The sequence below is a fragment of the Solenopsis invicta genome, chromosome 16 (assembly GCF_016802725.1).
Source record: "Solenopsis invicta isolate M01_SB chromosome 16, UNIL_Sinv_3.0, whole genome shotgun sequence".
Taxonomy (NCBI): domain Eukaryota; kingdom Metazoa; phylum Arthropoda; class Insecta; order Hymenoptera; family Formicidae; genus Solenopsis; species Solenopsis invicta.
The window spans coordinates 1,048,249-1,075,281 of record NC_052679.1 but is presented as its reverse complement, the minus strand read 5'-3'; the positions used below and the strand labels follow the sequence as shown (position 1 = coordinate 1,075,281).

General features: G+C 40.0%; 2 protein-coding genes across 2 annotated transcripts in view; one reads left to right on the top strand and one right to left on the bottom strand.

Annotated features, from left to right (window-relative positions):
- LOC120356873 overlaps positions 1 to 27,033 on the bottom strand; it is a 118,197-nt gene that overhangs the window by 37,914 nt on the left and 53,250 nt on the right. The gene's annotated exons all lie outside the window — the stretch shown is intronic.
- On the top strand, positions 5,689 to 22,234 carry LOC105196115. The gene is made up of 2 exons (XM_026131960.2): positions 5,689 to 5,985; positions 20,809 to 22,234. The coding sequence occupies exons 1-2, from the start codon at positions 5,916 to 5,918 to the stop codon at positions 21,201 to 21,203; spliced, it is 465 nt and encodes a 154-aa protein (XP_025987745.2). The 5' UTR covers positions 5,689 to 5,915; the 3' UTR covers positions 21,204 to 22,234.

The window sequence follows — 27,033 nt, the reverse complement described above, 5'->3', positions numbered from 1 at the left end:
CCGCAGAAAATGGAACGGAGAGAAATTTCTCCGACAAATAGCATGAATTTGCTGAGCCATTGGCGTGTACTCCGCGGTAAATAAAGACGCCGGAGAAATTCGTAATAAGAGGCTCATTTGGAAAGCACGATTTCACGGTCGTACGTCATTGCTTCGTGCACAATATTTCTTCTACCGTCCGCAGTGCGTTAAGTAACTAAACGTAAGTATCTAGATGTTATTTCGATGCTCGCCGTATCATGTATAACGGAGGGAACAGCGTAGAGATTATGAATTAGAAAATGAGAAAATATGAAGAGCGTAACAAAAATTGGATTTAAATTTTTTTGTTAAGCATCAAAAGGCGCCGACAGATGGAAGCCAATTTAACCGATTAGTTCGTTTTTGACGAGTTTTTCTCAAGTGATGCTTCCGCGATGCGGATAAATACAGAGAGGCGAGTTTTTTTTTCTTTTTTTCATAAGGAAAGCGATCATTCTTTTAACGACTCAATCGAGAGTCGCGAACGACTAGCGGGTTCAACGCTTCCGAGAGCAGCGGCGCGGCAGCGGAGAGCGAGCGTCGCTTCCGGTCGGAATTACGGTTTAAATTATGGTTACGACTTGGGCGTTACAATATAATCATATCGCGATTGTACCTGGTGTTTATTACATTATTAATAATACATCGCGCTATCATTAGCTATTAAATATATCATTAATACGCCGGCTAATGCCAGAGAGTGGTCCGCAATGCATGCTTTTGCTCCATTTGCCTCTAATATAACTAATATAACTAATGTAATTAGGAACATGGGAGTTAGAAATATCAATAACTTTGCTTAATCAGGACTCATTGAAGAAATAAACAAATATAGGTTTGAAAATAGACATTTTGTAAATGTGAACAGCTTAGTGCAGCTGTTCGGTATATTCATTCGAACGATAAGCCAGATTGCGTAAACGTCATCCACTTCTGATGACACAAAATTTTTATTTAATACTCCGACACTGACATCAAAATCTGTAACATAATTACTAATGGATTTATGATTCCATTTAATTCGCATTGCACTGATTAATTTCAAAGGATCACAAGAACATAACTTTTATAAAAAAAATCAAGTTTACTTAAAAAATTCAAGATCTACAAAATTGGTAAGTTCAACAAACCCACCGATAACTTTAAAGTGTTAATATTTACCGAAAATACATGTGAAATATGTTTCTTGTTAACAATATGTAATTAAAGTACACTATTTTTATATGAATTTAAAATTAAATGTAAGTTTACATTCACGTTGCCCCGGAAATTGACAAAATAACAATCATAGTTCGACTAACTAACGGCAACAATGCGGAGTGTAAGATAAAGTCTTCATTTTGTCAAAAATGTAAAACAAAAAGTTGTAGCAGCATCTAATAACTCACGAAATATCAGCGAGATCTTACGTAGCTCATCTCGTACAACAGTTTAACTACTTTCTTTATACGTAGATTCTGTAATTTATCCGAAATAGATATTTGCATAGAAAAGAATCGTGTGCGCGGTAACATTTGACAATTTGAAACGACGAAAAGATGACGAGCGGCACAAGGTGCGTGTACAATATTTCGATACCCAGAGATCGTAACAAAGGGTCAGGTAAATTATTCTTCTCGTCACGACGAAAGTGTCGACGTGCGCGAACGATCGCATCGGCCGATTGGACACGCCGAGAGATCGCCACCCCTCGTACACTCTGTGTCGCGTATACAGGCGCGCATCATGTATACGGTCGCGCGCGCACGAGCAGCTCTAGGTTACGCGGATGAACGTCAAATCAAAATGCACAATCCCGGCAAATCATTTCGAATATTTCATAATGGGCGCGAAATATCATTACTCGCCGCCCGTGCAATCCACCCCTTCGTCCAACCGCCACCGCGCACTCCACCCCTCGCGTAAACCTCGCGCGAATTCGTCGGTGACCGTGCGTTACGAACGCACACGAATGAATGGAGATACAGACAGAGACACACGTACACACGTTCGCGCTACACGTGCAGCGAGAGGGAGAAAGAGGGAGAGGGAGAGGCATCTATGACGCGTGGAAAGAGGATGGAAGAGAAACGGGAGTTGGGGGATGGAAAGGGGTTTCGGTAGGATGGGAGCGGGAGAGGAAGACGAACGTACGTGGAAACACGCGCGGCGGACGCGAGCTGACGCGAGTATCCACGGGACGAGGGGTGGCACGCGGGGCACGCGTGCACGTATATATCCGCGTACCTACGTACCATACGACGCGCACACACACACACACACGCGCGCGCGCGGAGCGGGTACGAGCGAGAGCGCGCGCGATACGGGGTATGCGACCGGGACTAAATTACGTTCCCCGTAACGCGTTTAGCCGCGAATCGCATTGCGAGCGATCCGTATAACCCGAATATCGGCCGCACGCCAGAGATAGGACCGAGGGACTACTCGTCCCCCCGGAACGAACGAGTATTACATCGCCTGGCGCTGATCCGGTCCTCCATTTTGCCGCGGATTCTTCCGAAAACTTCCTACCACTGAAATTGCTACTTGGGCGTAATTAGAAGGTCCGTCGGGATTAGTTGGGCCGTCACTTAATAAAAGTTGCTTATAGCGTGAACAAAGAATCGAGAATTCAATTAAGCGTCGAGTATCGCGTTGCGCCAACTGGATACCGCATTAAAAAGATTCGTCGTTTTTCTTCCTAAATTACAACGTTTGAGTAAAATGAATCAAACTCTTTTAACTTGAATCGCGATACGCATTAGCAGCAATAGAAATGATTTTGTAGGATAGATAGACCGAGTTAAGCGCTGGTTAGCGTTAACCAACATCGCGACATCGAGTTTCAGACGTTACGAGGCATGGAAGGAGGGACTGTAAGATAAGAGGAAGGGAGCACAGAAGGTTGCGGAGCTTTGAAAGCGGGGTGCGCAGCACTCGAGGATATGCGGCGATCCGGATTCCAATTCTCCGACACTTGGCCGGGGGGTCACTTCTCGCGCATTAAATCAACCAGGCGGCGATTTCGTGAATCGACAGTCGAAGTTGCCGAATTCGAATTGCCGACCCACTCGGCCTTGCTGCGAATATACAACAACGATAAGGGTCAGTCCCTCGAATCAATGCGTAGAGGGAACAACCAAGGGACTGAGGCTACCTACATACCTATCTACCAATCCAGTACGTACCTACGATACCTACAACCATCTCGTTTCTCGGCTGGCGAAACAGCCAGCGGTGGCTGCTGCTGGCAGTAGCAGCGGCAGCAGCAGCAGCACCAGTAGTAGGCAGGCAAGCAGCAGCTAGCAACACCGGCTACCTCCTCCACCTCCACCTCCACCTACTCCTCCTGCTGGTTCTCTCCATTTGCCTTCTCCCCCGTGCTACACGGCGCGACCTGTGTTCCCCTCTTCCCCTTTCCGTTCATCTCCTCTCTCGTTCCCTCTGCGCGAGCGCGCGCGCGCGCACGTCAACCTCCTCTACATCGTCGTCGTTGAAATCACCACCACCATCCAGGGCTACCTACCATACCGCTACCATCACGGCACGGTACACACGGTACACTCCGGGTACTACTCCGGAATCGCATCGCGGCCACTCCAGTTGCATTGCGGGCAACGCCGATCCGCGCGCGCCCGACACACACACATACACACACACATACACTCTCTCTTTCTCACACACGTGCAGAGACATGCATGTACATAGGACGACTTCACATACGCTTACGTACAAAATCCAGACTCGTGGACGCGCATACACACTTACGTACTCATACGCCGCCGGTACGCTCGTACCGAGCGATGCATACGTGCATACGCGTGCGTACACAAGAGCACAACGGCCTAGCGTTGCCCTCTGCCTCCGGCCAGAGATATCGTTAGCATGCCTTGCTAATCACGGACTCGATAATAATACCGTGATTGATAGGACGAACCCCGTCCTCCTCCATCTCCTCCTCCTCCTCCTCTACCTCCTCCACATCCTCCTCCTCCGCGACCACCATCGCCTCGTCCAACCTACCGCCTCCTCGAAACGAGTAACGTTCCACCCCTCGAGAGAGCGAGAGCAAGAGAGAGAGAGAGAGAGAGAGAGAGAGAGAGAGAGAGAGAGAGAGAGAGAGAGAGAGAAAGAGAGAAAGGGAGAGAGAGAGAAGCCAGCCATTCTCTACGCCCTTCTGACTTTCTCCCATCCGTTCTTCTCGCTGATGCCCTCCGTCTCTCTCCAAATTCCCCCTCGACCACCCCCGTCTCTCTCCCGTGCATACGCGATTTTTTATTTCCTTCTTTATTTCCTCCTCGTTGGCGCGACTACGCGTGTCGTATTCTTACTCGGACGATCCCGTTCGCCTCGCGCTCGATCGAGTTTGCTCACCAAAGACAGAGAAAAAGAGGAAGAGAGAGAGAGAGAGAGAGAGAGAGAGAGAGAGAGAGAGAGATGGTGTATTTTTATGTAATTAGAACCGATACGCGAGAGAAACGAAGTAAGGGCAAGGGAGGGATGATGCATGGCGAATCGTTGATCCGTACTCCAAGACCTCGCGGCCAGCGCGTTTCGTTACATTCCGATCGTTTAATAATCGCGTATCTGCTGCTCGGCAAAAGCTGCCTTCCCTCTCGCGCGCGAACCGAATCGCATTGGTCGTAATTATATTTCCCCTATTTTTCAACCCCACGCACAGACCCTTAACCCTCTCTCACGTGCTGATTCCATTTTCATCTTACCCAAATGCGGCAAGTAATATAATTTAGCGCGATAATCGAATTATTTTTTCTCGTATTATTCGTACACGGCGTATATAATTCGATCGGTAGAATATAAGAAAAAAAGCTGGACGGGGAGTCGAAATGTATCTGTGTTGTGGAAATTAATCTCGCGATATCTCGAGCTATCAATATTAAATTCGCGAGTTTTTTCTTAAACGAAGTTGCCAGTTTCTCTGCGATGGCATATGCATGAGAAAGTCCCCGGTCAGACTAGATTATAAACCGCGACAATCTTAAAAGAGTATCGGAGAGTTAAACTTAAGTCATTCCACTTCTAAAATTTCAAATGAAATGCATTTATGGGCACGTCAAGTTTCAACTTACGATCTCATTAAAATAATGTCCATTTAAAATTAATTAATGAATAAGATTTTCCCCGTCTATTTGCATCTCGCCGAAGCTTCATTCATGAAAACCACGAATAATTCCCGACGTTAAATGGTTCCATAATTAAAATTTTCCCTTGCTTTAAATTTTGCGCCCGCCCACCACCGAGCCCACCGAGCCCACCAAGCCGCGGCGAATTCGTCGACCGCGCGCGTGGTACACGCGCTCGCGAAATCTTACGAAACACCCCGGCATTGTTGGAGACCGAGTTTTTCCACGGCGTGCCCTCGATGTCGGCCATTCGTTTCTTGCTCGCGATAGCGAGACTTACACACGGCGCGGAATAAGTGGAATACATTTCCCCGCGTATTACTGCATTCTAACTGTTCATCCATTGGATCCCCGAGCTGCGCTACGTGACTGCGTGTGCGCGAGCGAATCAAGGATCAAGATAGGCGTCCGACGAGCATGTGTGCGGACAAGAGAGTGTGCGTGTGTGTACACGTGCACGTTTGTGCATGTACGTTTTATACGCGGTGGTAGCTGTCTCGTACGAACAACGAGCGCGCGCGCACGAGAGAGAGAGAGAGAGAGAGAGAGAGAGAATGAGCCAGCTATGCTGGCTATGATACCATTAGCATCAGTGATTAATGTATGCTGCGGCCTGTTCCACGGCGATGTGCGCGAGTTTCGTGTATACCCAGTGATTGACTCGTAGACGTGAGAGGGAGAGAGAAAGGGAGAGATAACACGAGAGTGGCGGAGAATGAGAGAGACGGCGTGAGCGCGTGAGAGAGAACGGAAGGGAGACGGAGATACGGGATGAGAAAAGAGACGCAGCCCCAGGACCGCGGGGCGAAGCTTGCTTCGGACTGTCTCGATAGATCGGCAGGTAATTAATCGCGAAATACCGCGCGCGCGTCATCCGGAAAAAAATCTGCACCGGAAAAAAATTCGCCTCCCGCGAGCTCCGGGCGAGAGCTCTGGTTCGCATGAAATTAATTTAAAAGTTCAAATATACTTTCGTGAGAATAAAATTAAGTCTGCGGTCAACTATCATTCTTCAGTTCGTACGGAATTTTCGGCGAATTCGTAGTAAAGCTTCGTTACTCGTAATTTATTAGTTTTACTACAGAAAGAAGAGGAAAATTGTTTATTATTTAGAATAAGAACAAGAGTCGTAAACTTTTCTCTAAATTGAGTGAGCAGTCATCTCTTCTTTACTCCCCAGTTGCGAGAAAATCAAGCTCGGTACAATAGTTTTTGCTACTGATTGAGAATCCGTATTCACTTCTTTCACTTCTTCTTACTCTAAGAAAAATATTGAGTGCAAAATTATATATGTAATGCTCGCGAATAAATTATGGACGGAAGATTCTTTACGTGAAAAAATCAAACGACTCCTGGAATATTCCTGAATTAAGTGTAAATTAATGTAAATCTGTAAATTAAGCATTTAAGAGAAGTCTTTCGAATTTTGTAGGTAGATACCTCGAAATCTTATCAGGGAGATCGCATTTGAAACACTGCAACAACGCCGTAATCCAAGTAAATAGCTCAAACTAATTCTAACAGCATATAGCAAATCAACTAACTTTATGTTAATTTAAGTTACGTTACTTTACTTTAATTGAGCAAATTAACCAACTAATGGCACCAACGTGCCGTTGCGTTGCCATTATGCGTCGGGGTAATCTCTTAACATAATATAGCCGAGTATACTAACTCACGTTAACTCTGTATTGTGACATGTTGTTACAAGTGTGGCTTAGATTATCATTCTCAACGCTTCTCGTGCAGCTGGAGAATCGGACGCGAAATCGCCGGCGCATCCGGTAGACGAGCTGAGTATCCACGCGATGGATTACACGGTATGTGTCCGGCGGAGCGTACAGCGGAGCGCGCGCGTAGCGCGTTCTGTATTTTAGGCTAACAGAGGCCGAAGAGCCCTCGGCGACGGCGCGCACGGCCGTGGATCGATGCCAGAGAGTTTTGATCTACGATGATCCGGGAGAGATCTTCCCTTCCCCACGCGTAGAGCGGCGCGGCGAGGAACGTGTCCTCAAATAGGTTCCGGCGGCCGCCCGAGGAGGAGCGGGAATTAATTACCGAGAAACATGCGTTTCCATTAACATGCGCCGCGCGCACGAAGAAATTAATAACGCTCCTTTCACGCCGGGAAAAAGTCAGGCCGCGCTAGATGGATAGGCTTTATGGTTGTCGGTGCTGTATTAACGGGGCTGAAGCGTGCAAACGCACACAGGACGCGGAGAGCGTACACGCGGCGCGCGTGTCGGTCGGTGCGTATTCGCTCGTTCGGCCAATCGCGATTACGTCCCACGAGGAGAGGAAAAAAAAGAAGAAATGCCTAACAATAGGCAGACCTACATAGGATTCGAGAACATCGCAGACTACTTCCGCGATGAGTTCGCAAACATAATTTATAGCGAGACGACGTTCTAGCGTCGTACAGAGCGCTCAACTTGCTCCTCTGATGTATCGTCTTCTTCGTGCTACGAATTTTTTTTTTTTTTTTCTTTAATTTTGCGGGAAGATCCGAGAGCTGTTCTTCCTTGGCGAAAGTTTTATTGGCCCTTAACTTTTTTACAAATTTTTAACGTTAAGCTACGAGATATATCCCTGTGAGTAGGGTTCGAATTAAAATCGTGTTAAAGCAAATTTCAATTTTAAAAAAAGAATAAATATATATCCAATTTAATTTCATTAAATTTAATTGGTAACAAAAGTTTAAGAGTGCAATAAAGTTTTTTGTAGGAGGAATTTATATGGTATTAGAATTTGCGGTGCACGATGTAAGGCACGTTGATCGCTTCGCGATCGTAATATTTCTATAACTCTGTAGCGGTAATCAGCCAACGCGTTTTTACCCTCAATAAAAAGAGACGCGGCCTCGTTAACGTTCAGGTAAAACCGCGGCCGCGTTAACGCGCAACGCGCGATTAATACCGAGTCCAATTACGAGACCGGAATGAAGATACAAAATGACGTCATAAATAATAGGTCCCAAAGCTTCGCCTTAAATATCGAATAAGATATTCGACGTGCCTTTGTGTATCTTCGACGACGACGGTGGCGATGACGTCGGCGATTGGGTATCATTTCTGACACGTCGAGGTTCTCGTTTATTAATTTGATATCGCCGCGATGATATCGATTACGCGCGTTCGTTACGACACACACCGGGAATGCCTTTCCCCGGAACGAAAGGCGCCTTTGCACCGATTTGGCTCCCGCGCTATAAATCATCCCTTCGACGTGCTTCAAAAACTGTCTAAACTGTACGTATTTTTAGCTAGCCTGGCCCGATCGATCGTAACACGACGCGCTCATAATTCCTCAAACATCTACGCTATGAATTTTTTTACACGGATCCTTGTCACATTGCCGCTCTCCGTCTACGATTTTAGTTTCATGTATGAGCTGATGTCAATTCTGGACGATTTGCTTTAAGGAATTTCTCTAATTTAAAATATGAAGAAGAATCACGACTTTTCATTTATACACAGTTGAAAACATTGTGTTAAATTTAACATAAATCACATGTCCCAAACGGCCCACTCAAAATTTTGTGTTGATTTAACATAATCTGGATGTGTTAAATGATAACATTAATGCTGCCTTAATATTTCAACAAAAAAGAAATGTAATCTTGATCGTAATTTGAAGTTACTTGTGTGTACAATTAATAATTTTTAAGATAAAATTAACAGAAGAATAGTGAAAAAGTTTGGCACAGTTATCCATATGTCATAATGTAACATCAACGCTCTTTTTTTTAAAAAATGTTTATAGCTACAAAATGTAAAATTATTAAAAAAATATATTAAATTATTTTCACAATGCTACATTTTATATCTCTTAAGTTCAGTTAACATAGCAGACATGTATTAAATTCACACATGAATATGTTCATTGCTTAACACAAAAACTTCAACCAGCAGATTTTTTTCACATATTTTTCAACAGTATATATTTTGTAACACAGAAGCATTAAACATTACCAGCTTCAAAATAAAAGTTAGTTAACAAACTTTAAAATTTATTATTTAAAAATATTTTAATTATTCTGATAAATATTGATGTAAAAAAATTGAGAAAAGTTTATAATAATAATTTAAATATAATAACAAGTGATACTATCATATTTTTACTAGTATAATATCATATTTTTAAAAAACATATTGTACAATTCATGAACATTTTATACTCTAAAACGCAAATGTTATGATAAAACACTTCATTTTTTAATTTCAAAATATTTTTTAATCTCCATTCTTTTATATGGACATGTGTATTTTTCAAAATGCTTATATTTTGTCAAACAATAGAAGAGAGAACCATTTTCATATATTTTATTTATCGTTATATATTTTGCGATTAAATTATTTAAAACTTTTTTTTCCACAACTGTAGAGCAAACTATTGGAAAACTTTTAAGAGATACGAATATGAATCAAATATTATATCAACAATTTTATAAAATTCGATTAACGATGTATCATATTTTATAATATGATTAAAGTATTACCAAAAATTTTTAAATTTTATAGATTGATCTATTATAACGTTTGAGTATTTGTATAAAATTTAAGTATTACTCTTATTAATTTTTGAAAATTATTTAATTGTTTATTTACTTGATTCTTATACAAAATCACATTTCTATAGTATTTGTTCGCAAATTTCACAAAGAAGTAATATAATGATTTAAATCAAATTTTTTTACATTTAATAAAACTCTAACAAATATTCGTGCAAGGGTTTATTTGAATCCTCTTACCCGTTTAAAAGTTATTTACTTAAAACTGTAGCAAAATAAGACTATTTACGATGCAAATACATTATAACCATTACAAATCAAATTTCCCGTTGTTGTCTTTTTTGCAACTGATTTCAGGATCAAAATTCAATCATTCGCATTCAACATTTTTTGTCGTTGATTGGAGAGAAAAAAATCTAAAAAAAATGTTTATTTTTAAATTTTGATTATTTTTAGGTCGCATTGTATAGTCAAAACATCTGTAAAATAAATTTATATTACATAATCAGTATTATTTTCCTTAAAGTATGGAAATCTTTTGATACACTTCCCGGTCATTAATAATTACTGTTTATTCGCGTTGGCCAGAAAGATGCTATCTTACAACATCGGTTGTTGCGATGAATATTGCCAAGTGCCTCGATGGTTGAACTGATAAAGACACAGAATGTAGGGAGATCCAGATTCAAACCTTGACCTAGGTAATATTTTTCGCAACAAATTCTTTATAGTTTTCTGGATAAGGGAAGTATTTTAGAGATGTTTGTAGGCATCAAAATTATTAAATTGCCTAGTAATTTAATTTGTGCAGTTTAATTACATTTCTTCTTAACAGCTGCGTTTTAAAGCTTGACAAACATACAGTACACAGTTCGATGGAACTTGTAAATGTATAAATTCACATAGAAAATTATTATTGAGCACTAAGATCCGCTTTTAATTGGTTAAAAGTTTTTCTCAATTTAAATGTGAAATTATTTTGTTATTACCTATATATTAATATTCAACCTAATAATTATGTGAATTAAAAGTTACGTATGAATAATTCGATTCGATTTGAATAAAATTTTATCAAGTTTGAACAAAAGAATACAATTCGGTTAGATTCAATTTGGCTTTAAAAAAACTTTAATTTGCGTACCTTATTTAAAAAATATATAATTCAACGCTATTTAGAAAGTTATCTAGAAAACTACAAAAAATTTGGAAAAAATTCAGTCTACATACTAATCATAAATTAAGCCTCGAAATTTGATCATGTTCTTTCATTATGTGAAAAGATTGTATAGAATTTGCTCAACACAGACGATGCAGCGATGCAGGTATATTATATTGTGAAATATATCGCGCGGGGAGATATGTATTATGCACAATATGCGAATTGTTGCGCTGTGTTATCGCATGATCTACAATAATCTGCGCGTTGAAATTGATAAAAGTGCCGAGATTACTCGGAGATATTTTTCTTCCGCGCCTGTATCGCGTGGGATCGCGCGAATCCCGAAGGAGTCTAGTCGCGTGGTTTCCGACGCGAACGCACGTAAATAATACATAGAACCTGAAATTCGCGCATTAATATTCAGGAGGCTCAAGGAAGGAGAGACCCCGGAGCGGCCCTCGCGATCCATAAAAATGTCGGGGCTTCCGAGTGACGGCCGGAAACTGGGAGACGGACAGGGCCAATTGTTTATATTACTCGGTGCAACAACAATGGGGTTCGCCAGTAGCATCGCAACGTCGGTGTGTCGGTAGCGCTCGCATACGCCACGGTGCTTGCATTCCTTTTCCGGCAGTTCGACCGTGCGTCGCTTGACGCGATAATGCCCGACTAATGTCCCTTTTCCCCGTCGCCATTCACGCTCGCCTGATTCTTATCGGGGCCCACCTACGTCACACACATACACACACACACACACACACACACGCATACTCACACAGGATCCGAGAGGGAGAGGAAAAAAGCGGGACGAGGGCCGTGTACGAGATTTCACGTATTGCCGCGCGCGGCCTGACTCGCGATCGGGCCAAGCTCCAGTGACTTCCACGACGATCGACTCGCTTTGTTTTGAACTCCCGCTTCTTTGAATTCCCGTCGACTTTAAATTGCTGCGGGCATTATACCGCGTTTGCTCATGGGGAATCAGGCTAATTTCGGAGAAGTAATAAACAACGTCCGCTCTATCTATTTCTCTCGGCCGACGCACGTCCCGCTCTTGATATCTTTCTCACGCGAGTCCTCCGTTTATGCGTTTCAGTACAATTGCGGGCGAAGGATAATGAAACGTTCACGTAAGAAGAAGTAACTATACAAGCAAATTTATTCAGTATTTAACACAATTTCTTGGAATTTCGTAATCAACGGCGAGTTGATTACGTTGGTAAGATACGTTACTACAATTGGTACCGCCTAAGTAACAAAACTCTGAACATTAACATAATATCGGTCACATGGGTATAGCAATTGTAAAATGTCTATGCTGTTGCCGTGTTATTACTATCGCCGTAACCTTCCTATGGATCGTTTACTCAAGTAAAGACAGTGCATTCTTCAGGAGATGGACGGAGGATAGACACGGCCAAAATTTCATTCGTGAAATTTTCACGAGATCGAAAGATCCAACTCGGGGTGAGAACGAAGGAGACGGAGAGAGGACAAAGAGAGAGATAGAGAGAGGGGGGGGGAGGAATGGGTAGCCGGAGGGAGAGACAGAGCGAGACGGCGCTACCTTTACGGTAAAGTAAAATCTACAGAGCGCCGGGCGGCTACAAAGCATGGCTGGCCATTACGTATTTATTAACTTTAGAAATTTATAGATGCCTCCTGGGCGCGGGCCCCGTCGGCCCCCGCGAGTAGCTACGTTCCTGTCCCCCCTTCGTCCCCCGCCATCCAACACCCCCCGCGCGCCCACCCCCGTCTCCCTTGCCGCCGTCTCCACGGCGGCGGTCTCCACCCCCGGGGGCGGCCGCCAGCCAGTATTAAAATGAATTATTTAATATTAAACTTGGTAATTTTTAACCGTATTATATCAGAAATTATTTACGCGCCGGCTTCAGCGCGCGGCTATTTCCCGCTCCCCTTACCTCTGGCCCCCTCCGACCCCCCGCCCCATCTCTTCTTGTATCCGCTATCCCCGCGTACCCCTCGGCGGCATCGAGACACGGCCACCGGTTTTTCAGTAAATCATCCCCCACGGTTTTTTTTTCCGTGGATTATTGCTGCGAGTGCTACCGGCGATGCTCGGTCTTCTTCGCGTCAAGATTTTCCCAAAAACTTTGAAATTCGCGAAAAAACTTGCTAAATTTTACTGTCGCGCGAGCAGTTGTTCGCTCACACCTTTCAATTATCCTACAAACAAAACTGTTCAAGTGGGCTACTTTATACTTTGATTTATTTCAATTTCTTGGTACAAGTACAGAACTACAAAAAATATTTCACTTATGTCTTTCTGTTTTTGCTCATAAGCGTTTTAAGAGCAATTACAACCCTTCAGTTTAGCCTCACATTTATCAAGTAGGTATACGGGCAAAAAAATCAGTTGCGACAAGAATCTAGGAGTTTTTTAAATCATTGATTGCGCAAACTTCCACCTTGTATTAAACGTTCTTTTTTATTATTCCAATATCCGCTAGTTGGAGCTTCTTTACTTATTTGTGTAATTTGTGCAAAGTTGGAAAGAAATCAGAGTGTATCCACTAGGTTTACTCGTGAGTTAGCGAACAATTTGTAACATATTTATGGAGAGAACACGAGAGAATTTCTTCAGAATCGACGATTCACATTTTTGTAATAATTAATACGGCGCCAATGATACAATTCAATTTCCAAATCCATTCGTGAATTTTTATTCGTAATGTCAGATGTGGAGAACGGTGGAAAATTAATACTTGTTCTCTTGCAGTTTATTGTGCCGAGAGCATCGAATATATGCCATGAAAATTACGCGCGAGGAAAAATAAATTCTGAATTTGTCAATGAATCGGAGGTTTCCGTTACAGCTTGCAAATGGTAAATGGTCTATCCGCCAAATGATTTAACGATTGTGATTGAGATCGCTTCCAGTTCTCAATACTTCAATTGATTACTCTTTACCGCGTGCGGAAATGCAAATTCCTTGATAATACAACAGACAATGTTATTACGCGCTCGGCGACGGAATTATTCTGGCAAATAATAAACAAATAAACGAACGGCCTGCCTATGATCAACCATTGTAGCGCCCGCGATCCGATGCGTCCCTCTTCAGAACCGGTACAGACACACAAATAGATTTAAAGTTCAAAATAGACACGTTTTAGGGTAAAAAAACACTCCCAGACAAGTAACCATTCAACGTAACAATTGCGATTAACGACGTTGCTATAAAGTAATATTTAATCGTTAAAATTAAGTCGAAGAATAAACAATAAAACTTTGCCATAATATCAGACGGTCCAGGTATTCTAAAAAAATTTAAAAGGTGATTTCCTCACATTGATTCAAAACGACAACTTCAAATAATTGCATGACCAAAACGGTCTAGTTATATAAGAGTGTCAAAATTGAAAAAAAATTTTTATTTTTTTTTTTAAACCATGAGAACTACTCGGGTTATTAAGAAAGTCTCTTGTGTTGATTTATCTCATTTATCACAAAAAATTCAAACTTGAAAAAAATCTGTGGCATACCAATTTTTCATTAAAAGAAAAGAATATTCACTTATTCTTAGATTCTCCCACGATTAGAAAAAAAATAATATATGACCCCCAAAAACAAGCCTTAAAACATAAATAAAGTTCGATAAAAATAATCCACGTAGTTTTTGATAATTTTTAAGAAAAATAATATTTTTTTTCAATTTTAACACCCAATATCTTTAAAACTAAATCTTTCTCTCAAGTAAACTTTCAGACATATGATCATATGAAGCGAATCATTCCTTAAATTCTTTCAGAAAGCTGAAGAGCCATTCCGTACACTCTCTATACATACGACATTCACATGAAAAAAAGGAGTTTTCTTCAATTAAAAATATCATCTTTTCAATCGTAACAAAATAAAAAAGGACGCAGAACGATAGATAATCGCACGGACGTCACGATGATTATGATAATTGCCGTTATCCTTGCTAATATTAATTAAAATCGCCAACAATGTCCAAACTGCCTCTAAACAAATGTGCGAGCACTCGCGGGTCTTGCAGGTCGCGTGATTAGCGCTCGGTAAATATTGGTGCGCACGTACAGACGTGCGCTTACGTACGCGTACGTACACGCCGATCGGAAAATTAGCATTTACGAAGCGTACACACGCACCAAAGTAAGCGTGCGTGCGTGCGTGCGTGCGTGCGTGCGTGCGTGGGGGGCCGCACGCTCGGTCGCCCACGTGTACGCGCGCGAGAGCCCGCGATATTAATTGTTACGACGGGAAAGGTAAATAATTATTATAATTGTCCGGTATAATAATAGGATTCCGCGTTGGAGTGCCGCTTACATATCGTTCGTCGTAATAAAGCGCCCATGGATTTCGAGCTCTCGTCCATCGATATCAATATACGCGGGGGTGGCGAGGGACGTTGAGGGTTGGTTAGTGCAAGGGAGGGAGAGCAAGAGAGAGAGAGAGAGAGAGAGAGAGAGAGAGAAGGGAGGGGGAGTGAGAACACGACTCACGGTATGCGCGAAACGTATATACATATATGTGAGTGTATTCGTATAATTATATATGTATATGTATACACGGGCGGCTCACTACTCGTACGCGAGTGTATAATGCATATCGAGCGGTTATATTATATGCGCGCGCGCGCCTCTAAACGAAAAGCCTAAATATACCGGGCGTCGTGTGGGGATCACGCCTATAGGCGGCTATTTGAGCGATAAACAAGCGTCGTGCACGCGGGTGCGCGCTCGCGCTCATACTCGCGCCAAGGGGTACGGCGGGGGTGCAGGGTGCAGGTAGGGTACACCCGATGTGTCACACGCGGCGAATGGTAAAATGTACACACATATACCGGGTGGTACGCCTCCATTGTGCAGCCCGCCCCGTCGGTGTATCAATTGTGATTAGGGACAAAGATCCGACGAATTATTCCCGTTCCCGGTCTCTAATCTGATAGCCGTGGCGCTCATGCGCGCACACGTCATTGCATCGATTGTTTCTGCATGTGGGAAATCATAAAGGGCAATGCGTTCCAAGTGTCTTCATTGTGCGATAATAATGAAACGCTAATCAAGTGTATCTGGGCGCCAGCGAGGGCCGTTTTCCCCTCCCGCCCCTTTCCCGCGACCCCCACCGACCCGCGGATTAATTACCGGCTTCGCGATGCTTAAATTATTTTCCTCTCGATCGAAACAAACTCACCTACGTGAAGCGAGTAACTCTATCTGCGCGCTAGGGGATTTCCCCGGATCGTTCATAAATCGAGGACCAATTCATTATACGAAACGATACGAAACATACGTACAAGCGCGTACGTACTTTCTGCCTCTTTCGCCGTAAGCGAGAGATCGAACGTTCGCGATCAGCATTTCGCATTGAAAAATGTGGCTGTTCCTCTTTTTTCTTATCGTACCGCGCCATCGTCAATCTTGGATGGATCGCCGAAGGTAATTGAATGGGATATCACGGGGAGTAGCGTTTTTTTACCTTTTCTCTTTTTTTCTTTTGCTCGATCCTTAGATCGTCTGCCTCAATTTGGACGTACGATATTCTGACAAAAAATGTCACGTAAATAAACGACGTGATTAGATCAACTTAATTGGCTCCAATCGTTAAACTAAATTATTTAATTAATTATTGAACCAAATTTAGATTTTTTTTAATTATATTTTGATATTGTCAATCATAATATTATTAAATAATGAGATATTATAAAATATATATTGAATTCTTCATAACCGTAAAATTGTGTGATATTTTAGAACTTGATTAATTGCATAACTTTTCGAGAACAAAGAAAAATATTTTTCTTATTATCGTTAAAAAGTTTCTTCAAGATTTACATTTTTAGAAAAAAAGTCAGGAGTTATTAAAAAAATCGTTTTTCAAAGCAAGGCCTACGTTTTATTACCGATTAGCAGGCCTTATCCATCTCGTCGGGTCGGGAAGGGTTATTACTCGCGAACGAGACTAGACCCGCTCGCAAGTGTCTCATAAAAATTCTTAGCCGGTTCACGAAGGCTTTTTACGGCTTCATCGAGCCGTTTCCACGACCGACACCGTAATAGCATTTGGGAGAGAAGGAGAGAAAAAGAGGGAGAAAGAGAGGCAGCGAAAGGCGCGCCCCAAGGGCCGAGGATGAAAAACCGAGGGGTAGACGGACGAATCAATCGCAAACACGGGAGGGTTTCGGCGTTTCCAGTGGTGGGTCACGACACTGGGTTACCGGGTGTTGTGCACCTCTCACTCGAAGCTAGTGCGCTACTCCGGTCTTCACCCATCGAAATTCAGCTCGTGAGAACACGCACACGATGCATCGTGCAACGGTTCGCGCTTGCGTTTCCGTAAATCGAACAGTTTCTACGCTGGTTGTCCCATTATTTTTTCTAGCATTATTTTTATTACGCCAGATTCTCTTGCCAATCTCGACTAATAACTTTTTCTCGATAAAAAAATATCGAGACACCTGTTTCGAAAGAGAATAAAAGAGACGACTAATAAAAGAAGTTAAAAAAAAGATAGCAGCATTAAATTTGTTCGTCAATTTTACGTAGATTCGATTGAATTTTAATTTATAGATTTATAATTGTAAAAATACATAATAATTGAAAGTTAAAGAAATGTTGATCTAAATACGTCTCAGTGTTTTACTATTAAATGCTAGCTGACGGCAGAAAGACAGCCTTTATAAAAAGAATGCGCGAGTAGAATATTTTATGAAAGCCTTGCTATTGTCACAGCTGAACATTCTCTTTGGAGAAAAGAATGTTATTTTATTTGTAAGCAACAATGTGCTATTAAAAGAAACTACTACGCACCTACAGTAATAACTACGTCAGTAAAACATTTCTGAGATGTAGAATGATATTTGTGTGGGTGTGATAAAAAAAAATTTTTTTTAAGTGATTTAGGAAAAAGGAATAAATTATTTTTCTAAATTACTTAAAAATATTTTTTAAGAAATCCTCTTAAGTTGAAGATACTCAAAAATATATTACACCTATTTTCAAAAAAATTAAAATACTAATAAAAAAATTATAGATTGCATTTAAAAATAACACGAAAAAATTGGCGGTGATTTTCCACCTCGATCAAAAATAATTTTAATAAAAAGTAGAAATGTACTCTAAAGAAAGACATTAAAGTCATAATGATCTCAACTTTTTTTCATACAAGTGCTTTAAGTGTTCAAGATGACATGTAGTTTCATTTCAATGAGAAAATTATTCTGTAAATAAATCAAATTTTTTTATCTTGATAAAACTTTGCATAAATCATTTTGAATACTTAAAGTAATTATACGAAAAGAAAAATGAAATTTTTGTCATTATTTTTAAATTTTAGAATTATAATAGTAAAAAATGATAACAAATAAAATAAATAAAATATAAAAATATAATATTTAATAAAAGTTAAATACAATTGGTAACACAACTTTCATATATTTCATATAGTTCATTTAAAATATAAATATTAACATTTATAAAAATGGATGTAATACATTTTTAAAATAAAGAAGAAATATGCAAAATAGCTTATAAACTTTATAATTTTTTAATATCAATATTTATTCAGAAAATTGTTGTACACATTTCGTTAAATTCGCAATGCGATATTACGATTTCACTTAAAAGCGTACTCGGCCGATTCTCACGCGAATCTTTTGCGTAAGATTCATTTCCATTCCCGCCACGCAGCATCAATCGAACCGGTTCGACTTGGCGAGACGTGTGTCGATGCGCGGCGTTGTGCGCGCGAACTCGTATCCGCGCGGACCGTAATTTTCCTATCGCGGATTATAAAACCCGACGATTCTATCCCGCGGGATATTGTTTGTTGTGTAAATATTACCAAAACACTTCTCGCGCGGGCGGCGGCGGGTGGCGCGCGACGTGCGACCGCGTGCGCGTGTAAACGCGTTGCTGTTGCATGTGCATATCGTACCGATGCGTCGCGCGCGTAGTGGGTGAGCTTCCGATATATGAGTTGTGAAACTTTTGGGTTTCCATTTGGCAGCGCGTCCCGATTGGACGAATCGACATTGTCAGAGGGTCACCCTCGGTGAGCTTCTCGTACCCCCTTACCCTCTCGGACACGTCACGCACATTCGCGCGGACTTATGGGCATAATTCGTCGGTATTATTTGCGAGAGGGGTCGCACGCGCGAATCGCAGCGGCGTTATCCGACCCGTACGCTGTGTTTTTAATCCACAACTACGTTGTGTTTATCGGACTTTCTTCCACCCTTTTGTCGCATCCCTTGTTCTACGACGAGGCTCCCTTGAGGTTTGGTCAAAATTGGAGATCACCTTTTCAATTTTGAGCTAACGGAGGGTTATCGGAAGTGAATAAATAATAAACTTAAAATAGTCATAATCTACGAGCGCAAATTGTTATAATTTAGTAGGAAAAAATGCAATATACATAGAAAAATAGTATCAAACATTAGTATTGTAAATTAAAACTAATAGGTTTGATTTAACAATCATTAATATAATTTCTGGTTTATGTCTGGTTAAAAACAATGATAATCTTGCTTATATTTAATTTAATATTTTTTAAATAATTTAATCATCTTAAATTTCAGCAAAATATTATATTTACACTTCAGTATTATGATGGTCGTCTAAAGAGCGCAATATGATTGTTTTGATAAAAATAGTATTAAAAAATTCTAATTCTCTAATTTGAAGGTATTGTTCCTTTCGGATATTTTTTTCTTCTCGACTCATGAAAATTTTTGAACGATGAAGATATACTTTTCTTGGTAAAATTACAAAAAATTTCTTCTGTAAGGAAAATTATGTCTTTATATTTAACACTATATGTATAAACTTATTTTAATATTTAATATTTCAAAAATAGAGACAGTCTTAAAACAAGAATGTTTTTCTTCCGCGTAAATTAAAATCTGCATATGTATGTCGCAGATAATCTTGAATATTTATAAATATTTATATATGTAAACCGATAGAACTGTTATCTGCTAAAGTATTTAAAAAATTAGCTAGATACAGATGTGAACATAATTCTTGGTTGGCTTATCAAAATAATTATGTAAAATGCTCAAGTATAATGACCAGACTGCAAAAAATTTTAACAGTCACTTTTATAATTATTTTGTAGATCCAACGAAATTATTAAATCAGTGTATCTAACTAAATTTTGAGTTTTTCTTCCGTATAATTGCGATATTTTTAAAGAAATTAGTTTTATTATTCTGATGCAATCGAAGATGACGGCGCTTCTATCATTAAAGCAATGACAAAAGCATTTTATTACACACTAGGAAAAAAATTTAGTACCTTCAACAAAAGCCATTTAATTGAGAAATTTTTTACGACAACTAAATATTTTATTTTATATAACAAAAAATTTAGTAGCTTCTGCGAAATACGCGTAAATAAAAAATATATTTATATATATACTAACTAAACAGTTTGATACATTATCAAACAAAACTGTACAGTACAAACAAATATTTGTATATATGTATATATGAAATACATAGATTATATGTATTTCGCAGAAGCTACTAAATTTTTTGTTATATGATGAAATAAAATATTTAATTTGCTATTAAGAAATGTCTAAACAGTTTTTACTGTAAACACTAAATTTTTTTTCTATTAAACTAGCATCCTCAATGTTCTTACTGCGAATACACTGAAAAAGAGTTTAGTAATAATAATCTAGTTTTGGTGAAATAAATTTTAATTAAATGTTTGATTAATATAATCAAATATTTAGTAATATTTAATAATTTTATTAATAGTAACCATATATAATAACAATAATAAACAATCGGTTATTAAATATTGCAAAATATTTGGTTATATTAATTGAAACTATTTCATCAAGGCTTAATAACCGTCATCTAAGTATAATTATTATTACTAGATCCTTTTCAATGTATACGAAATACTATATTCGAAATGCCCTTGTTGCACTTCACTCGGCGCATTTAGCAGTCCCTGCAAAGCGACAGTAAGACGTTAGCGTTTCTATTCGTTTTCCAGACTGTTCGCGAACAGACACGGAAACACTGGGCAATTACAGGCATGCGATGTCGGGCAGGAAAGTGACGAGAAAAGGAGAGGGGACGGAAGAAGAGAAAGAGAAAAGGGATGGTACTCGCAGAAGAAGTGCACAGCCGCCAATCACGAGGTGTCAGCGGCGGCAGGCTGTCATTAGGCGATTAAATTCCCGTAGCAGCCGATCTGTCTTCGTTCGCGTAAATCTTCATCAAGTTTCGATTTTCCGCGCGTTTCGCCGCGAGGCGGGGCGGCGCGAGGCGAGGCGAGGTGATGCGAACGGCGCGAACGCCGGCGGCGTCTCCGCTCCGAAGCGCCGAAGGGCAAAAAGCACCGTCACCGCGACGGTGATCAATAATACATCAAAGAATAACGGATGAGAATATCGGGCCGGTCGAACGTCGCAACGGCTAAAGATAACCCTGCGAGACGTCTCACCTGTGTGTACCGGAAAATACTTAAATAAATTCTCTTATAAATCCATAGAGCCCATCGAGTAAATGAATGCCATTTATCAGGCTCGCGATTGTTTCATCTTTCAGTTACACAGCCTTAGTAATTAGTTCCGCAATTAATAATTGATTAGAATCTGATTAAAATCACCTGCCAAGCAGGGTCGTGTGTTTACACGTACGACTTTTTAATCTAATTTAATTTACTACGTACGTATTATATAAGATTTACATACAAAAGAAGAAAGGAGGAAATAAATTGTGCATCCAGATACGTAAATAGTGAAGCGTCAGCAAGGCGTAATAATTTAATGTAACTAATTAAGGATAGAAGATCTTTTATGTCATTTTGACATAAAAGAAGACGATATATTTGCTGATTAAAAAACATTGAATATAAAATGTGCCAATGCTAACCTCGACAAACCTCGCGCCAAATTTTCGGCGAGAAAAGACCTAGCAACTATTGATTAGAAAGAGCATTATTAAAATATTTTGTGACCGCGACAGGACAAACTATGTATCGAGTTAATGACGGATATTACTCGACGTTATTTACTCAGATAATCGCATAAGCGTTGTTTTACGTTTTATGCACGATAGTGGGTTACGACCTGCATTAATCATAAATGCGTTATACGCGAATTTAATGATTTATATTGAATCGGCGGAATAGAATTTATACATTGACAATCTGTTTGCGCAACTTATGAATATTCGAATTGTAGACAACCGCTTCCAAGGTTGGATAAGACATTGGCTTTATTATTGAACAGTAATTATAATACTGCATATTTAATTTATGATAATACGCCTATTTTTATAGCATACAATTTTACTGCGTCCACCTTTGACATAATTGTCCACTATCAAGCTAAAGAATCCAAATTCTATTTCTGATTGACGTATAAGTTTTAATCGTTGTTTATTGATATTATTAAATATATAAAGTGAGTCGACAAAAAATTTTTACCCCATTTTTTAAAACTCTTATCTTGTACTGTACTTAGAAAATTGTGCTTTTATCATAATAATGAATTTAAAATTAACATTAAAATTTAATTGCTAGTCATCATTATTTTTTCTCATAAAGTTTATTATGAAATATTTTTAAATGTTGAAAGTAATTTTCAAGAATTATTGTACCAGTCAATGAACAAATAAAAACAACTTAATAAAATTACATTTTTAAATAAAAAAATGACATTTTAATCAAATCTCTATTAAAAATTAGGAATAAAAAATATCAATTAATTTGTAGTTTATTACTTGAAAGTTTTATTATTTTAATATCTTTCTTAAACAGTTACAATTCATTTACTGGTAATTATTCAGTGACTGTGCAAAAATCTTATGCAATTTTTATAAAATTTATGGTAAATGTCCCAATACCCAAGATATAACGATAGGTACAGAACCAAGTTTGTTAAACTTTTGTAAGGATTGATAATATTAAATAATTTAATTATATAATTAATTAAAATATAAAATATAAAAACGTTATTATCAATATACAAAATTACGAAAAATTTATTAATTATTTCGAAAATAATAAAATTAACCATCATATATATACATATATATATATATATATATATATATATATATATAAAATCTAAAATTCTTGTCTTTAATGTCCTAAATGATTATTCTAAATATATAGTTTATAAGATAAATACAAAAATATAGTATTTTCATAAATACAATGTTTCATAAAAATTTAAAAAAAAATTCTAAAATATAAACCCCAACTAGTATGTTGCAAATTAATTTTGTTTATCGTTAATTTTTATAATATATAAAATAACCTGTCTTGTAAATATAAAAAACATTTAAAGATGATAAATTTTTAAAATTTTAATATGATAAAAAACACATTTGACATTAATAATAATAATAAATTTCTGCACAAGTATCCAGATAAATAGGGCATACAGGAACATGCTCACCAAGTCATTTACTTTAACAAGCGACATTCTTCAGGTCTCTCTCGAATGTTGATAGTAATAGAAAACGCATGGCATATTTTATTCATCCGTTTAATAAGCGATCAACTGCCGAGGTTGTTGGTGTCTGTCTTTTGAGTTTCTAGCGAGCAGCAGCGATTCTAGTTGGAGCGCACGCGTATCTCGGCGGTAATTTACGAGATCCTCCTTCGTTGGTCGATCGATCGTGCCGCGGCGTTGCGTTGCGATTCCGCCGCATAAGCATAAGCGTGCACATACGAGCGTGTTTACGCAGCGGCTGCTTAAAAAGGCGTGTCGTCGGTCGTCGCACGGCAATCACCGCGAAAATTGCGCGGTTTCCAATTGCGAGTATTGAAAACGGCCAACAAACCGTGGACGCTCGCTCGTTCGCTCAGTCTGTCAGAGGGAGCGAGGGAAAGAGAAAAAGAAAGAAAGAAAGAGAGAAAGAGGAGGCCGGGATTCTATAATATTAAAGGTAAATATCCTTGAACGCTCGGTCATTAGAACGAACGATGCGTCCCGGCCGGCCCCGGACTCCCGCAATGATACAGTACGGCGTGCATCTTATGTAAATTTCAAGGCACGCACTTCACCGGGGAAGAGAAAAATTCATGCCTGTCCCGACCGGCCAAGGTCTCGTTTCCTCTTCCTGCGTGTAAAGACGCCCGCGACGGGTTGGAAAACCCGGAGGAACGCTCGTACGTTCTCTATCCCAACGTGAATTCGATAACAGAGAGAGAGAGAGAGAGAGAGAGAGAGAGAGAGGGAGGGGGGGAAGACGTTAGCGGGTCTGTCGCCGTTCATTAGGATGATGCATCCCCCTCGCCCCTCGCCCCTCCTGATAACGGACGGTTCCGCTTCACGACGATTGTTTTTCTAATGTCTTCATAATTTCACGCGCGGCTATCTCAGCGTGGTCACTAGCTTCAAAGCCGCGTAGAGAAAAATATAGCATTACGTTGCTCCTCGAGCGTTTGCATTGTAACATTTCGTTCATTGTGGTTCAATTAATCGAGTAATTACATTCGATTACGTAAACCTAGTGGCTATTTCTAGTACCGCGATGAAAATTAAAGGACCGGATCAGGGCGATCAGCTCTTTAGATTTTCGTAGAATAAAGAGCACTTTGTATATTACAGCAATTTCCGTCGATGATTCTTCTTTCGAATGTGCCTCCTCGGCAACCATCGAGACTCACCGTTCGCGATTTCGTTCCTCGCGAACGCCGGCGTAATGGATAATGAGTTTCCATCATTTTACGTGCGGCAGAACCAAACGGAGAAATGGGAGGACGAGAAGCAAGAAGAGGAGGAGGAGGAGGAGGTGGAGGAGAAAGAGAAAGAGAACGTCCGGCTCGCGCGACTAAGAGGGAAAGTAGTAAAAAAAAGGAGGAGAGCGAGGGCGGCGGGAAGGAATCGGAGGTGGACCACACATACACATACGCACACGCACGCGCACACACATACACACACAATCGTCAAGCGAACGTGACCGAGGCGGACCGAGTTCATATTGTAATGCCGAGGTATCCATCCCGCTGCATTATCGTACAGTCCGCGAAAGCAGCCGTATACGCTGCGCTTCCGCGAGCGTGCTCCCCGACACGGAACGGACGGCAGGTATACGGCCGTGACATCGACGAGCCCCCTCTGTCCCCTTAGCGATGTAGCATATATATATATATATATATATATATATATATATGTATATATGTATGTATGTATGTATGTATGTATGCATGTATGTATGTATGTAATATTATATATTTCTTCATTGTTCCAGAACCACAGCGGGAGTAGCAAGCAACGAGCTCACGCTGTCGCGGAACGCGAGAGGCAAACTTCTCGGAGCGATCCCTCTCGAACTGAGAAGCAGCCGAGGGTACACGCTTGGGGGAGGAAAGGGGGAAGGGCAAAGGGGATCTCCCTTTGGGATACGCAAAATATTAAGTCGTAACCGTTCGCGTAGCCAGATGGGTGGTCGCGCGAGCGGGTTACATGCACCGTCGCGGGGAAATGCAAAATCGTCCGTACGTGCTCGAGTCCGTTCGTCCGTCTGTCCGTCCGTTCGTACGAGTGCAAAAGTGCATTCGTGTGTGCATGCAGCCGTGCGGCGGATACGGACGACGATTAGAAAACCGGAAATGACGAGCGCGGATCGAGCGAGCCGACGCTGTGCTCGATCGTCCCTTCTCCTCTTCCTCCTCCTCCCTCTTTCTCCCTCGACGTGGGATCTCCCATGGTGATCCAGGGGAGGGAGAATGGTAATCAGTCCGGCCGCGACTGTACCGAGATAAACGAATCACGTATTATTATAATGGCCAGTTGCTAAATGGTTTTTTTCAATCCGTCCGTCCATCTCCGTCCGCCTGCGTCGGTCGTTCGTCTCCCATTCTTCTCTGCCCTCCCTCTCCTCCCTCTACCACCCGCCCGTTCCCGCATAGTCCACCGTCGACTCGTCCGACCGCCTCGCCATTAATACTTCATTATAACCGTAATGAAAATAATAAGAAAGGCCATTTATCCGAGTCCGTGTAGTTTGCTGTTTCTTCCTTTCCTTCTTTCGTTCTCCGTTCGGCCCCGCTTCTCTTTCTTTCTCTCGCTCCTTCTCCTACCTCCAGTCGTCCCTTATTACTTTATACATACATTGAATGGGAATCGTGTTCCCGTCCTTGATGAACGACTTGTCCTGTCCCTGATGGAAATCGCGGAACGTTCATTAGACGCGGCGATCGTCTGGATAGTAATAACTTACTAATACTGATAATATTAATAACTTTGCATTTCCGAACGCAATGTTTGCATGTTCCGTTATTTTCAATTACTGCCGCTTCAAAGTCCATGTTGCCGTATTTCTTTCGCCATTTATAAATTTCAATGTATTTTCAACAAACTTGCGCGATACAACGCGTGACGCATTCTATTTCACAGAAATAACTTTTCTCCCTCTCCCTATATTTATCCTTAATAAAGAACATTATGTATTCCATTTTAAAAGTTAGTTTCACATACACTTTTATCCTTTATTTTTTTAGAATATTGGAAAATATATTCATTTTTACTTTGCCTTCCGCAACGCGCTCATTTCTGCGCCGTATTGTTTAGAAGCGTCGTGTGCATTCGATTTTAAAATATCGCGCGCATACCGTGTAACGCATTCTGCTTTGCATTCTTAAAGACGGTTTGCAGCCTTTTTTCACATAAGAACTTGGTCAAATTTTTACAATATATAAGCATTCTTGAAATTTTTAACAAATTATTTAACTTTGTTTTTTAAACTTAAAATATAATTTTCTAAAATTGCATTGAGAGGCTTACGGAAAAGAGAAATTTAAGTAATTTAATCGCAAAAAAACGCAAAAAATTTTGAAAAACTATTCTTAAAAAAAAATAAATTTAAAGAACATTTGGAATTAAAAACAAAGTTCCATCGTAATACTTTCGTGTAAAAGTATGAAATATTCATGAATTATATAACGTTTTTAAATATGACATATTGTAATAGTAAGCATATCTCGTTACTACGTTTAAATCATCGTTATAAATAATAATTCTTTCTCAATTTCTTTCGCATCAATATTTATAAATATTATAAAGAAAATGTTCTTAAGTAACAACAGATGTTTTTATTGCTTAAATTTTGTTTGTCATTTATCATTTTAAAGATGGTAATGTCAAAAGCTGTGTTAATTTTTTTATTAATTAGCAGCTCTCATAATTTTGACATCTTTCAAAGGGAGCCTTCCATCTCGAGATCTGTAGCAAACTGATTTGTGGCATTCATCTCGAAA

Excerpts from the sequence above, each read along its gene's own strand:
- LOC105196115 (XM_026131960.2), top strand. The coding sequence starts at position 5,916 with ATGAGAAAAGAGACGCAGCCCCAGGACCGCGGGGCGAAGCTTGCTTCG. Across the intron at positions 5,986-20,808 it reads CTGTCTCGATAGATCGGCAG|ACTGTTCGCGAACAGACACG; the intron begins GTAATTAATCGC and ends TTCGTTTTCCAG.